Raw genomic sequence first — 13879 nt, forward strand, 5'->3', positions numbered from 1 at the left:
TTATTCAACTGCAACAAAGAAAAAAAAAATTCTTTAAACATCTCATACCATCCAGAAAAAAAACTACAAAAGTACCTGAGCAGCTATTGTGCTTAAATTAATACACTCCAAGCATTAATTTACACATGAAAAAGGACTGAGGCTAGTCTAGATAATCAGTAATGACATTTGTGATATAAGTATCTACCAGTGTGTAGATTTTTCTGAATATACGGCAAGTTGTTTTCATCAAAGCAGACAAAATTAAAAAAAAAAAAAAATCCATACCCACAAGTCTTCATTATGTTATTTCATGCAGTTAACAATATGTTCCATTGCAACAATACCAGCAGCTGCTATGGATTGTGTTGTTTCTCTGGAAGTTACTGCTGTTTCTTTCTCTCTCCCCTTTTTGTGTTGGAAATACAGCCAGAGCGGTAAAAGAGCACCTAGCGTTAAAATGACAACGAAGCTGTGGCTGCCTGGCTGAAAACCTTAGATTTGCATTCCTCCTCACAGCTGTGCTTTATTTGTAATCTAGTATCAATACTTCATAATACTTTACTTCCACTAATCACTTAATTTTTCCAGTATGAAATAAATGGACTGTAGCATTTAAAGCACACCAAAACTAGACGTATTGTTAGGATACTCAGTCTGGAGGTATGCAGTGTGATATAGGAGGTGACTTGCACAGACTGGCTCAGGCCACCTTTCCCTGATTTGAAGGGAGTCCTGATAATCCAGTCCAGTTCCTGCTGTAAATGGGCCTCAGCCAGCATTTGGTCAGATGTTGGGAAAGACCTATCTCTGCACACTGTTGGGGCTAGTAGAATTGGCTACTGTCAGATCTCTCTCAACTCTGCCTTCACATTCATCTTACAAAAACAAATGATGTTATCATGTAACAGCATAACTTGAACAGTAAGCTTGTGTATGTGTTTGAAAAACACGGGAGAAGATAGGGGCAAAAAGGATTTGCACAGGTCAAAAACTGCCATTCCTAAATCCATTTTCTGTTACGTACGCATGACATATTAAGTCTCTAAGTGAAAACCATGCCAGAAATAAGAAGTTTGTATAGTAGTTGTTTCTGGAGAAAAATAGTTTACTGGCAACATGCACCAGAATAGATCATTTAAATTAGAATTAAGAGTCAAGTTAAAGGACACGGTAAAAGTTTGAAGTCGGACTGCAAAGGATGTGACAGAAAATACTCTTGTTCTTATTTGCATTGCAGGGTAATTACATCAATATCAGTATGAAACAAACAAACAAGGCAGTAAAAGGGGCTTAAGACAGCAGAGCGCCATTTAGAAAAACTTCTGTCCAAGACGAGCTACAGCTAATCAACAATAAATTTGCATTTTTGCTAATATACGACACTGGTATGCAATGATATTACTGAATGGCAGGGAGAGATGAAATTGAGGGACCATATATATTTTTTTTTTCCAAAAAGGCATTTACACTTCATAGTTAGGCAATACCAAAGAAAATATTTTGCAGAATACTGTTGGGTATAAATCATCCCTCAATATGGAAGATAGGGAGAAACCCAATATGATATTCTATACAACAGCCAGGCAGTTCTATACAAAATATCAAGATGAAGTCTTCTTTCATAGAAAGATATTCCCCAGTATTTCATCAGTAACCAAATCCTACAACCTCCTACAGCAGGCGTTCTTATTCTTTGAACTCTTCCAGGAATAGTGTTGGTACCACGGTAATTCGGCAGGTCCCAAATGCTCTTTCTTCAGAGGTCTTTTGAATTCATTTGCAGTAGCTTGCAGACATGTTTGGGGAGTGGGTTACATACATCACACTGTTTTAGGGAGGGCTGAGGAACTGGGGTGCACATTTTCTGCCAACTTGCAAACCCAGCTTGATGACAGGGTTGCATATGGCAAGAAGCCTCTGCTGACAGAGATTAGCTGGTAACTTCTTGGCAAGTGCTTGGAAGATGGAAAATATGTATTCATGCCGCATTCACAACACACCTCATTTACATGACTGCATTGGGACAGATTAGAGCAAACTTCCACATAAAGCCAGTGATGTTATCAAGCTTGCTCATACCTACAGTACTTTAACAAGTCCCATATAAGGGAATTAATTTTGTGGCAATTTAAAACAAGCATACATCTTCAAGGAGCAAAACAGCTATTCACAACATTTATTTTCTTTTTGAACTATCCTTCCAGAGTTTTGATAATCCGAGCAAAATAAGAGTGTATGGTAAAGTTATAGAAGCAACTGAATATTTTTCATGGGAACATATGCACTGAGGAATAAGTCTGTCAGATACTATGGCCAGAGTGACATGAAACGTGCTTGATACTACAAACTGCAATATTGCATATGACATTATTCTATTTTCATCTTCCTTTGCTTTTTAAAAATTTTTAGTGGAGTTGTCATTTTTTAAACACACGATACTATCTGGCCTACAGATTTCATCCTCTTCCACCTAACCCTATCAGCCGACTTATTCATAATAATTTTAAATAATGTAACATTTGGACCATACACTGCACTATTGTTGTGTTGAACAAAATAAGCAAAATAACTATGATGAATATAAAACCTAATCCCTAGGTTATCCTCCACTGCCAGTATATGAGTGGGGAGTACAGATGCTATTTAAGATTATTAAAGCTCAAACCTTTCAATTTCCTGAATGTTCCTACTATGTTTAAAAGCAATGTTTAAAAGTTAATGTAATGTAATCTCTATTTACTTTATTCCATGAAAAACTAAATGAAACACTCTTTGCAATGCCTGATGAATATAGGGTTTACAAGAAAAAAAAAGGCGGGGGGTGACAGGGGAATGTGTTGAGTTTCAGTTACTGCAATAGAACTAGAGGTGCACAGGTGTATCAGGAAAATTATGTGCATCAGGTAAATTGCTGGGGAAAAAAATTGCTCATTGGAGTTCCTTTTACCAGTGCAACCTAAGGATATGAACTTCAGTTTTCACTCCTCACTGCATTATAACCAAAGGGTAAGGCCAATATTAATTTATTTATCTACAGAAGCAACAGAGAGCATCTAGTTGACCTTATAAACGCTACTAGGTATTTTCTTTCAGGAAATATTCTTAGATAAATGATAGGCCAACATTTCAAACTCCATCCCTGAACCCTGGTAATCACCCCCATTAACACAAGGGTGCAAACCTCAAAGCATCCCTTGATTCTGGGTCATCTGCAATGCAGCCATTTGCCAAAAATAGCGGCACAGCATAAAAACAAGAGCACAGGTAAAAAGCTGAAAGAGAACGAGGAGCAGAAGGGACAGTGGGAAGAGAAGCGATACATTCTGACTAACAGTTATTGGCTATTTTATCCATCTACAGTTAGGCACACTGAAAATGGAGGGCAGGGTGTGACTGAGCAGCTGGGGTAGCAGATGGGTTGGGGGAAAGACTGAAAATTGTGACAAAGCTCTGCCAAACAGAACGTCATTTTATTTAATTTTTAAAGTGAGCAGTAGAAATGAAGTTGGGGTGGGTCCGAGCAGGGCAACTTTAAGTAGTATTTGTTAACTTACATTGTCAATGTGTACCAGCAACAAAAGTGGGTTTGGGAGACTGCAGAAATAAAGAGAGGGAGTATATCTGCTCATTAACAAAATGTTGGTAGAAACTGGGCTCAAAGAGCAGCAGGAAAAATGGAAAGGCAGCTGATGAGAGGCTGACATGTCAATACCTAATCCTGCACACATATCGAACAGGGTAACAGTAGAAACAGTTAAAAAAAAAAAAAAAAAAAAAAAAAAAAAAAAAAAGCAACAAGAGAAGCAGAATACCCATGCAAAATATCCCCCCACCCCAAAATTGTGGAATAACCAGAGCTATAACAATAACAAGACAAGGAACAGGCCTGCAAGTAGAAAGTGGACTAGAAGAGCTACCAGATCTTATCCATCCACAGCTACCACAAATAGAAGGATGCATTTAATTTCCTATCAAGATGTACTGTACTCTTCAGTAATCATGGAAATCATGCCTGTTTGCTCCATTCTTCATCTAGCTCTAACCCAGATCCAGTCCCCTTTACTTCTGTTAACTTAATTTTTCTGGCATTTTGTTTTGGTGTGGATGTTCCCTCCCTTCTCCCCCAGTTTAACTATGGCCCAAGGTCATCTCCTCTTGCTTCTCAAGGTATATATTTTACTTTCAAAGCAAAAGTAGAGATTAGCTCCTGGAAGGTTCACAAGGGAAGGAGAGAACTGAAAACATTTTTCAAAGAGACAGGATGATGCAAACGACCTGTAATTCCCTACAGACAGTACATCACTTGTATAAGGAGAGGACCACACAATTAAAATCAAGCAGCTGTCAGTTAAGATCTATTTTCACAAATAGAACATGTTTCTGAATTTAGGAATAAATGCTATATATGGTATTTGAGAAGATACTCATCTCTATTGCTGTCTTACTAAACAGTCACTCAACAAAACGCTGTCTTGCACTAGCACCAGTTCATTTTTAGATTTTCCAAAAGATCTGTATTTATAGCATCTCTCAGCAAACAGCCAACCCACACTTCTGTTTGAAGAAAGCCTCCTACCAGCTGGTACGTATGCACTACACTTAAAGATGCATGTGTGAAAGTTTTACATACACAGAAGTAAATTTCTGTACTTGCTTCTACACTTCCTCTTCACCTCAAAAGAACCTGCCCAAACAACAATCGTTTTAAAAGTGGCAGCTTGTGAAAAGTGCTAAATGAACGGCATTCAAATACACCACTCTCTTTCTTGTTTTTTCTTTAAAGCAGTGAATTTAACAAAGTAATGGCCCTGCATATATTCCTATAAAAGTGCCTAACATCTCACTGAGTAGGACAGCTTCCAGGTCGAGTTGTGCACCCTTCTCCACGTCCACATCCTTGCATCATTTTTGTTGTTCCTCTGGTTTCCAGTCTGCTCGTTCTAGTTCCCTCAGTTCCCTCATCCACATTTTATGTTTTCACCGTTCAAATTCTAACCAAATTGGGACAAGAATTAACTTTACTAATTATTAGCGCAGCATTTTGCACATGGGATCCTGCCCTTACGGCCTTCCCACACTGCTGCTGTGAAACTGTTAATAAATAAAAGACACCTCGTAATAATCTCCACAGAAACACCCGATAAACGTTCTCAGCAAATATAGAAGTAATTTTCCACATAGCAAGGTTCTGTAGTCCAGAGTTATGCTGTGCATTACTGCATAAGGCTCTGAAAGGCACAGCTGAACAACAGGAGAATGCAACCATTCCTTAACACCCCAGCAATCTTAACTTGCATTTCCATAAATGCTGAGATTTATTGTCCGGACTAATTTTTAAGGCGAACAACAGAGAGAGACTGTATTAACGCAACAGCAACAGAGAAGTGCACAGGCAGCATCACTCTGTAGCATGGTTTACCTGCTCTTCAAATTGCATTAAGGCCTGAGCACCAAACTGCCTGATGTGTCCAAAACAAAACAGGAAGTAAATGCTGCTGCTGGTGGGAGGAACATTTATTTGTCATGGCAACAGAGCAGCTACTGTGAGGGGGTTTCCAGCCGACATTGCTCTCTGAAGCAGAGCAGCAATTATCTAGTTAAAGAAAGATGGAAAATTACAAAAGCTTCTCCATTGCTGGCATCAAAAGTAATTAATATTTCACACAGACTTGACAAAAAAAATAGATGCTAGCACTCAAATGACAAGAAATGATAGAAAGAATATTATCTCTGAAATCTTACATCAGCCGCATTTGTCATTTGCTGTATTAAAGCCTGTATCATATAGCATATGCTCGTCCCTGACACAAGACAACACCTACCAGGTTTTCAGTCTTTGTTACAGAGTCTGGGACAAGAAGTTCCCTAAGTAAAAGGCACAAGAGTCAGAGCATGTGTGTGTGTGTGCACACAGGTACACACATTTTTAGCAGGGCTCTGCCACTGTTTTATGATCGACTTTCATGAAGACAAACAAACCTTTACAATGAGAGGGTGGAGGAGAAAGGAAAAATCAAGCAAAAACAGAAATGTGGCAAGAGTTATTTGACTCAGAATTATAGTTTGGCAAAGTTATAAGCCACTGAAAAAAAGTTAGGATGCATCATGCAGCCTTAACACACAGTTCTACCGTTAGCCACCTGTAATGCTGTTCTTACATCAGACTAGAACATGCTTTGCCCAGGTTCACCTCTGAAGGTCATTTAGCAGCTCCATATGAAACGACACCTTCACCTTGATAACTGAGCTTGCTGCCTCTAGATACCATGTAACATCAGTCATCACAAGTCTGGTTTGGCTAATGTTCATATCTAGGGAAAGGAGTTCCTATTGATTTTGAGTCAGAGGACATCTACTCCAGATAGTAGCGAGTTCTGGTTAGGCCAATGATACGGCTGACATCAAGGTGTGTGTGTGTGTGTGTGGGAGGTGTCCCAGCTAGAGAGCATTTGACCCTTGGGTCATTCCTCCATGAAGGTAGGATACATACTATTCGCTCTTTAGAGTGTGATGCCAAGCCCGGAGACCCATTGGTCTGGGGTTTGCCATTATGGGTGATACTCATTCCTCAAAAAACAATTCTGCACTAAAGAGTAAGAGTCTGATTAAAGTACTTTATTCAACTACCTTACCCTTATGTTCTTATAGATTCTCAGAGAGTGAAGAGACAAACCAAACAGAACTATACACCAAGCATATAAGGAGGTTAAGAAGAAAGTATCACCGGAAATACCTGTCATCTAGTTGAATGAATATGTTGCAATAAAAACATGCAGGAATCATATGAAACTATTACTAAAGGAGAAAAGACCAGCCAGGCTCCTGACATTTGTAAACCAGTGATGTAAGTATTCTTTCTAGCAAATAAAAAAAAAGATCAAAACCTACTATGTGCTGAAGAACAGCTGAGCAGGGTCTTTATTTACTAGAGATCTTACTGAAGATCTGATCTTGCAAGGTGCTCAGCATACTTCTCTTGAATGAACTCTAAAATGTTTGGCCAGATCTTGCCTCAGACAGCTGCAGAAAGAAATTTTACAGTTAGCTCTTCTCATGAGAGCTTAAAGAAAGTTACACTTGCAAAAAGAAATTTGCCATTTAATGAGATAGTTATTAATTTGCTCAATGTACATAAGACTTGACTGTGAAAGTCACAGGAGTCTTTATCTTGACTAAGCTATATTACAGCCCTAATATAGGGTTAAGTGATTACTGTGGCAGACCCCAATTGTTTTCTTTGTCCCACTGGGTTTGAATAGGAGGGCTCAACTTACTTATTCCCCTGCTTATGTATGTTTGGTAGGGTGAGGTTCTGAGTACCTGAGCTCCTCCTATCCCACTCCCATTCCTAAGCTTTCACCTCTCACTCTGTACTGCTTCAGGTGCATTTCAGACTCCTCTCCCTGAGGCAAATCATCTCACTGCCTAGCAATAAAATAACCAAAGAAAGGAAAGTTTTCTCCTGGGTTAAAGAGCTGAGGAGTCAGCTCAACAAAGATGCCAACAAGAAACAGTGCAAAGGAGGATGCAGGAAAGGAGGAAATAAAACTTTTCCCCACTTCAATAGCAGTGAGCTTTTAAGTTTAGTTGACTGTAGAACCACAGCCTTGAGGCAGGGTGCACCAGTGAGTAGCTTTCCATCTCCAGTCCACTGCCAGCAGGATCATTGCATCATTTATTATGAACAACTAGAGAATTTTTGATGCTCCAAGTAAAAGAAAAAGGGGAAACAAAATTAAACAGACAAAAAAAACCCCAAACAAACAAACAAACAAAAAAAACCCCTTACCACTCTCAACTTTTAAAAAGACTTCTAAAATGCTGCTCTGTCCAAAGCTCAGAATGCCAATAATCATTGACCATGTCTCTGGTACTCTGTACAATAGTGATATTTAACTATAGGGACAAATATATGCAGTTTATATTTCTAAGGGAAAAGATCCCCAAGATCTAACACACCAAGCAAAAGCATGCACATCATTATACAAAATATGTCATCTTTTAGAAAGAGGGAAAGAATGTTGTTTATAGTGCACTAAAACAAACTTAGTGTACCTTGTCCTAGTCATAAATGAAAATACAGAAATCGGAGGTTTTTTTATACTTTCAGAAAACAAAAAACTTGAAAGAATAGTACAAGTTACTTTAAGTCATGCTTAAAATCAGTTGATTTCTTAAACTGAATTAGGGTGTATTTAGTTCTTTACTAAATAAAGCTAGAAATAAGATATTAAACCAGAAATTCATTATAGCATGATTTTTAGAAGAGAGATCTTTATGTTCCACAACTTTAAAAAAAAAAAAAAAAAAATCTTACTAGACTGAATGACAAGTTTTTACCTTACTGTGAAGGAACTAAGATAAATTGTACTGTTTCAATTGAGATTAAAACATTAAATTTAACAATCCACCAACTTCATCCTCTTTGCTATATCTTCTTTTGGATAATTTCCAAGTGTTTCCTTTTAAAAAATCCATTAATTTCAAGATGTCAGCTATTCTGAGGTTTAAATCATTGCAAAAGGATTTTTAAACCAAGATCTAATGTCTTGTGCAGATCTATATTTTGTTTTCCTTAAGGAAAAGGAGGGGAAATACTGAAATCTCTGGAAGAATCTTAGACATAAGCTTTCCCCCCCCCCTTCAAAAAGCTGACCCATTATTTATTAAAAGTCAATAGAAATTCTGTCACTGATTTCAAATGAGTTACTACTGGGGTGTCTGTTCATGTGTAAGAAATTAATACAGCATCAGTGAAACAAAACACTGCTTTGCTCAGTATGGTTCTAAATATCTTTGTTTTTATTTTCTCTTGAAAAGAACTGATAAAATCCAGTGAAACTTCCCCAGTTTAGAACAAAGTTCCCAGATACACCCTAGCTTATGCTGCACAGTAATTATTGTTTTACATACAGTGTTTTGATGAAAAGGATTAAAATATTACTGAATTTAGCTGTAATTTACTGATATGTAAAAGTAGTAGTCTCTGGAAAAAAAAGATAAAAGAGAGAGCTTCTCCCAGCAAAACTCAATGAATCACAAAAGTTCTACGCAATGGAAGCTGCAAACTGCACAAGAAGGAACATCAGCTTTTTTAGGGCTGAAATCAGGAAGCCAGGTGCTGTTTGAAATCAGTAAAAATGAAAAGCTACAGATCAAACTTTTCAGGTCAGAGAATTTACTGAGGACATTTTTGTTTACATGCTGATTTTACTTCTCATGAATAATGCCCATGCTTCCTTGTTCATTCCAGTTCAATTTGCCTGAGATGACACTCAAAAGCTGTCAGACTGAATTTAAAGCTGCAAAAGTGTTATTTGCCCATATTGTGTTATGTTTGAGGTGTTGAGCTTCAAACTACCATAAAATCTGTATAAATGGGCCCAATTCTTTTTATACATATTCTTAGTCAGCACAAAGATTAGTGAAAGACAAAAACCAGATGTGCTTTATTTAGATTTCTTAATCTTTCTTTTGCAAGAGAAGTGAGAGAACACATGGAAAAAAAACTAAAGTAGTTTTAAGTAACTCATATGTTTTGTGACCAATTCATTCTAAAAAACTTGTTCTTCAAGCTTATTTTTTAAAATCTGTTTTACCAAATAAACACCTCCAGCTCAACTAAATTCTGTAACTCAACTGTAACAACAATATAGGAGTAGCTTTGGTAAATAGACTGGGTAAAAAAAGCACAAATCTGTTCTTTGTATTTACTCAGAAACTCATCTGCTATTCTGGGGACAAAAATAATCTTTCCTTTTCAAAAATAGCCTTCAAGGGGCAACACTGAGTGAGTGAAGCACAAGCCTGCAAAAGACTTCAGCTTGTCAGCAGCTGAAAGCTATGTGAAAAATCTTCACCCAGAAATGAGGTTCTCAAAGCCACTGTGACTGGGCTCTCATGGAGTCAGGAATATGGGAATGCTTCCAAAAGTAAAAAGAGCCAGATGATAAGGGAAAAAAAGAAATTTATAAAAGACAACATCATTAGGGAAGTTGCAGCGCATTTTCCACAGAAGTGGTATTTCTTAGAGAACATCACACACTCCACCCCTTGATAAGGAAGGGTCCAACTACTGATCTGCTCTCCAGTGTCAGCTTCCAGGAGGAAAACAAGAGTTGAGAGAAGAGTGAGGGGGCAGCAGCAAGGGGTAGGTGGCAAAGCTTCTAGCTAGCATTGTTGTAGAGAAACCTTCAAGACACAAGGCAAAGCATGACTCAACCATAATCATATGCAGCAAGATCTGCCCAATTTAGCAACACAGATGAACCAGTTTATTCATTATGGTGGGCAATAATTCAGATGCCAAAACTATTCATATTAAAAATGTTGTCTTCAGAAATATTTCAGGGAAAGAAGTAGTAGTCCCTTTTAAGGAAGGCCTACAGCCATGTTTCCAAACAGAAGTGGCAAACAAGGGAGTCTTAGAAGAAACTGGCTAGGCCATTAACAACACGTAATGAAAGTGCAGGGAGGGAGAAGCGGAAAATGCACTTGGTCATATTTAGGGGTTTAATTTACACAAAAATGAACGCTGTTGCCAGCACTGGCAAACTGTAATTAGAACTGTGTGTTAGTCATTAACCCAACACACACAATCTCACCTTCATAATGCTACATCCTTCTCATTTCAAAGGCATTTAAGCACTTAATTCCCTAGAGCTTTTCAAATTTCTCAAACAGTGATATTGAGTACAGAAAGAACCTATACCTATGTCTTCCCCATAAAGCTGGATGCCTAAGAAACTATGCTGTTCTCTAGTCCAGTGACAAATGTATACAGCTGGTGAGATGGTGAAATTCAGTTTCCTAGAGGACAGTTTAATGGATCTGATAAGCTCATTCTCGAGGAAGGAAAAAGGCAGCCTCCAGACTTTCACCAATTTCACAGTGATGGACAGATGGATGATATAAGGTAGCAGTGCCTGTTACCGGCTAGTAAATTACTTAGCTGTATCAGTTGCCACACATAGGATGCCACAACAGTGAAAGTTGAAAGGGGGTGGGGGAGAACAAGTATTATGATTACTTCAGCATTAGGACTTTATCAGATTGGAAAACGAGTCACCACCACCACAGTATCACAGAGGAGAAAGAACTCTGGGCATTTGTCACTTCTAAGGAAATGAGTTACAGGAATTATTTATTCTTACAAATAGTTATTAGAAGATTTGGGATTTAATACTGAGCAAACCTGCAGACTAAAATGACTATCAAAATTCAAATAGTGTTTTTTGCATATGACTGCATGTTAAAGTCAATTTTGTCCTTTTGAAATGACAGCATGAAGGTCTAAACTATAAGTAAAGTGAAAATATCAGATGTCTTCAAAGGCAAAATAATATTTTATTTGACTCTTTAGTGGCATAAGATTTCCAGCGTAAACTTTTTCCCAGATGCAAACAGCTGCTACACATGCATTTGTCCAAAAGACACCTGGTTAGACAAATAAACTCCTAATTTTGGTGAAGATTAATATTTTAAGGCCATCCTGAATGAAATCATAATATATGTATTAAAACTGGCTCCTGTTTAAGCATATATCAACAAGCTGTTGCTTACTCTAGAACTGCACAGGAAGCCTTTAAGCCCATGCACGTTTCAGTGTTTGCCTAACTGATACATTGCCAAGTTCTCATTGCATGGCTTACCTCAAATAAGGGGAGGCTGGGGAAGGGAACACTAACTGGTGAGCTTTAACCTAGGCTGATAACAAACCAGTAACTTCAAAGGAGCACAAAGCCAGGAAAACACGAAGACAAAGTGAAAAGAGTTTCAACTTACAGTTAAGTGTTGAATAAGTGGAACAGAGAGTAGCCTCTTGACGCCATTTTCCACAATTACTCCGAGCCAGTTAAGAGTCCCCCAGTACCAAAGGTAGCTCTGGCCTCCATGCCAATAGCTCACGAAAGCAAAAGTGAGTGCTGTGGAGAAAAGCATCCCAAGCATGCTAGCCTGAGATCCTCCCATTGGGATGTAAATGTACCTGTAGGTGAAATGACAGACATGCAGTGTTATTAGGGCTTTCATAAAAATCTCAGAAAAGCAACCGCTGCAAAATACATTTTTTTATGGAGTAGCATAAGAAACAAATCTGATTGATTACCTGACATTCTCTATCTATAGAACTTGCCCTAGTTTCTGCAAAGGTGCAGATCATTCCACAAAATATTTGCATACACCATTTGGCAAAAAGACTATTTTGTGGTCAAGGAAACTCTGCATTAGGCAAATGTGGAGGATAAACTATATTCTCAAAATTTTGCAGGACAAAAATTCATTTTTTAAAACTGCAGTAGTTGCAAGTCAGCTTATACACACAGAAAATACATGTAATCTACCTCATATGAATTTAGATTACAAGACTCTTAATGATAAAATTTAAAACATTATATAAAGGCATATTACATAGGCATAACCCCAAAAATGTCTTCCATATGTCAGAAATTTAGACACATTCATAGAGGCTTTATTTTTAAAAACTTATAATTTCTTTCTTTTAGAACTTACATTAAAAATTATATTAACTAAAAATATTTCCTACCCAGTTCTTGAACTGCACTCTCAGGATCGTGTCTGCAAAATAACCTTCATGGCACATGTTCCAAACATTAAAAATGAACCTGTAGCGAAGCACCCTGCATGCAATTATTTTCTGTATTTAAATTGAATCCAGGAGTTGGAACCCTAGTCTTTAATTGATTATTTTAAGTGTTCAGAAAGCAGTATTTGTTCAATAAAAGTTCCAGAAGCAATGGGATTGTGAAAGCTGACACTGCGTTCTGATCGAAGGACTGGGTCACTTCGCTTCCCTCCTGCCCAGAGCACTGCACCCACTTCCGGCAGTTTCAGCACGAGGCATGGCCACTGTCCAGTCCTTATTTGCACAAGTGGAATGTTTCTGCAGATTCTTTGAAGAACCTCATCACGCAATGAAGTCACCATGCTGCTCACGAGTATCAATGTGCAGCACACAATGTACTGAGAACTGCCAGTGGCAATTCTCTTTAGCTGTCATTCCTTCATTTCTTCAGCATCACACACTGTACTGATCTATGACACTACTCTCACTTGCTAAGATAATTAAATGATTTTTTCTCCAGAGAAATTTTTATCTCTGGTGATTAGCTTCAAAGTTCAGAGATAAATATTACCTCAAAAATTTAGAAGAAAAATTAATATAGCCTTTTACTCCTAATCCTAGGAAGTAACAAAACACAGCATTAGGGGTAAATTAAATGATGAGAGTAATTAAAGGGTAAATGGAAAAATGATTCAAAAGAAACTTTTAAATGCTCCAAATTCTCTCTAGACATAACATCAATATACCTTTTTCCTTCCACTCACTACCAGGAAAATCAGATTCATTTATAGTGATTTTCAGTTTGAATGTATTTTTATTGAGTGTATGAAAATAAATACAAATTAATGTCAACAGTTGTCTATATATGTTGCAGTTATCTTCTCTTTCCCCTTCCTATTTTCTTCTCAGGTCTAGTCTTTTCTCATCACACACACATATAGGTATATATAAAACTATATATAACAGTTGAACAATAACATACACTTGGAATTACAACAGCCACTGCTGTTTTCTGTCATTAGTCTATGTGGGCAGTGGTCAACAGGTCTGACAGCGAGAGGTGTACTTCAGCAATCTGTAAACCAACAGATCCCTGCACGGCCTTCCACACGGTCTGGCAGGGAGGAGGAAAAGAGCCCAGCTGCACACCGCTGGGCTGTTTCAGACGCTCCACAGGTGTCCTGACAAATTCCCTCTGCTTAAAGGACTAGGGAAGGGAAAGACAAAAGCAGCTCAGCACCTCTCGGGACACACTTCCACAACTCCTTCCCTCTTCCTTAAAAACAGAAAACACTGTGAAAGGGAATATAGGAA

General features: G+C 37.9%; 1 protein-coding gene across 5 annotated transcripts in view; it reads right to left on the reverse strand.

The window, feature by feature from the left end:
* Positions 1–13879, reverse strand: part of HHAT (hedgehog acyltransferase) — a 184023-nt gene that overhangs the window by 69689 nt on the left and 100455 nt on the right. For 4 of the 5 annotated variants that reach the window (XM_067293110.1, XM_067293108.1, XM_013949857.2 and 1 more), the window contains one exon: positions 11767–11968. In XM_067293110.1, the coding sequence (XP_067149211.1) occupies positions 11767–11968 (202 nt within the window). Of the gene's footprint in view, positions 1–6870; positions 7003–11766; positions 11969–13879 lie in introns of all 5 variants that reach the window. The other variant, XR_010883686.1, reaches the window with a different exon arrangement.

The sequence above is a fragment of the Apteryx mantelli genome, chromosome 3, assembly GCF_036417845.1.
Source record: "Apteryx mantelli isolate bAptMan1 chromosome 3, bAptMan1.hap1, whole genome shotgun sequence".
NCBI classification, from domain to species: Eukaryota; Metazoa; Chordata; class Aves; order Apterygiformes; family Apterygidae; genus Apteryx; species Apteryx mantelli.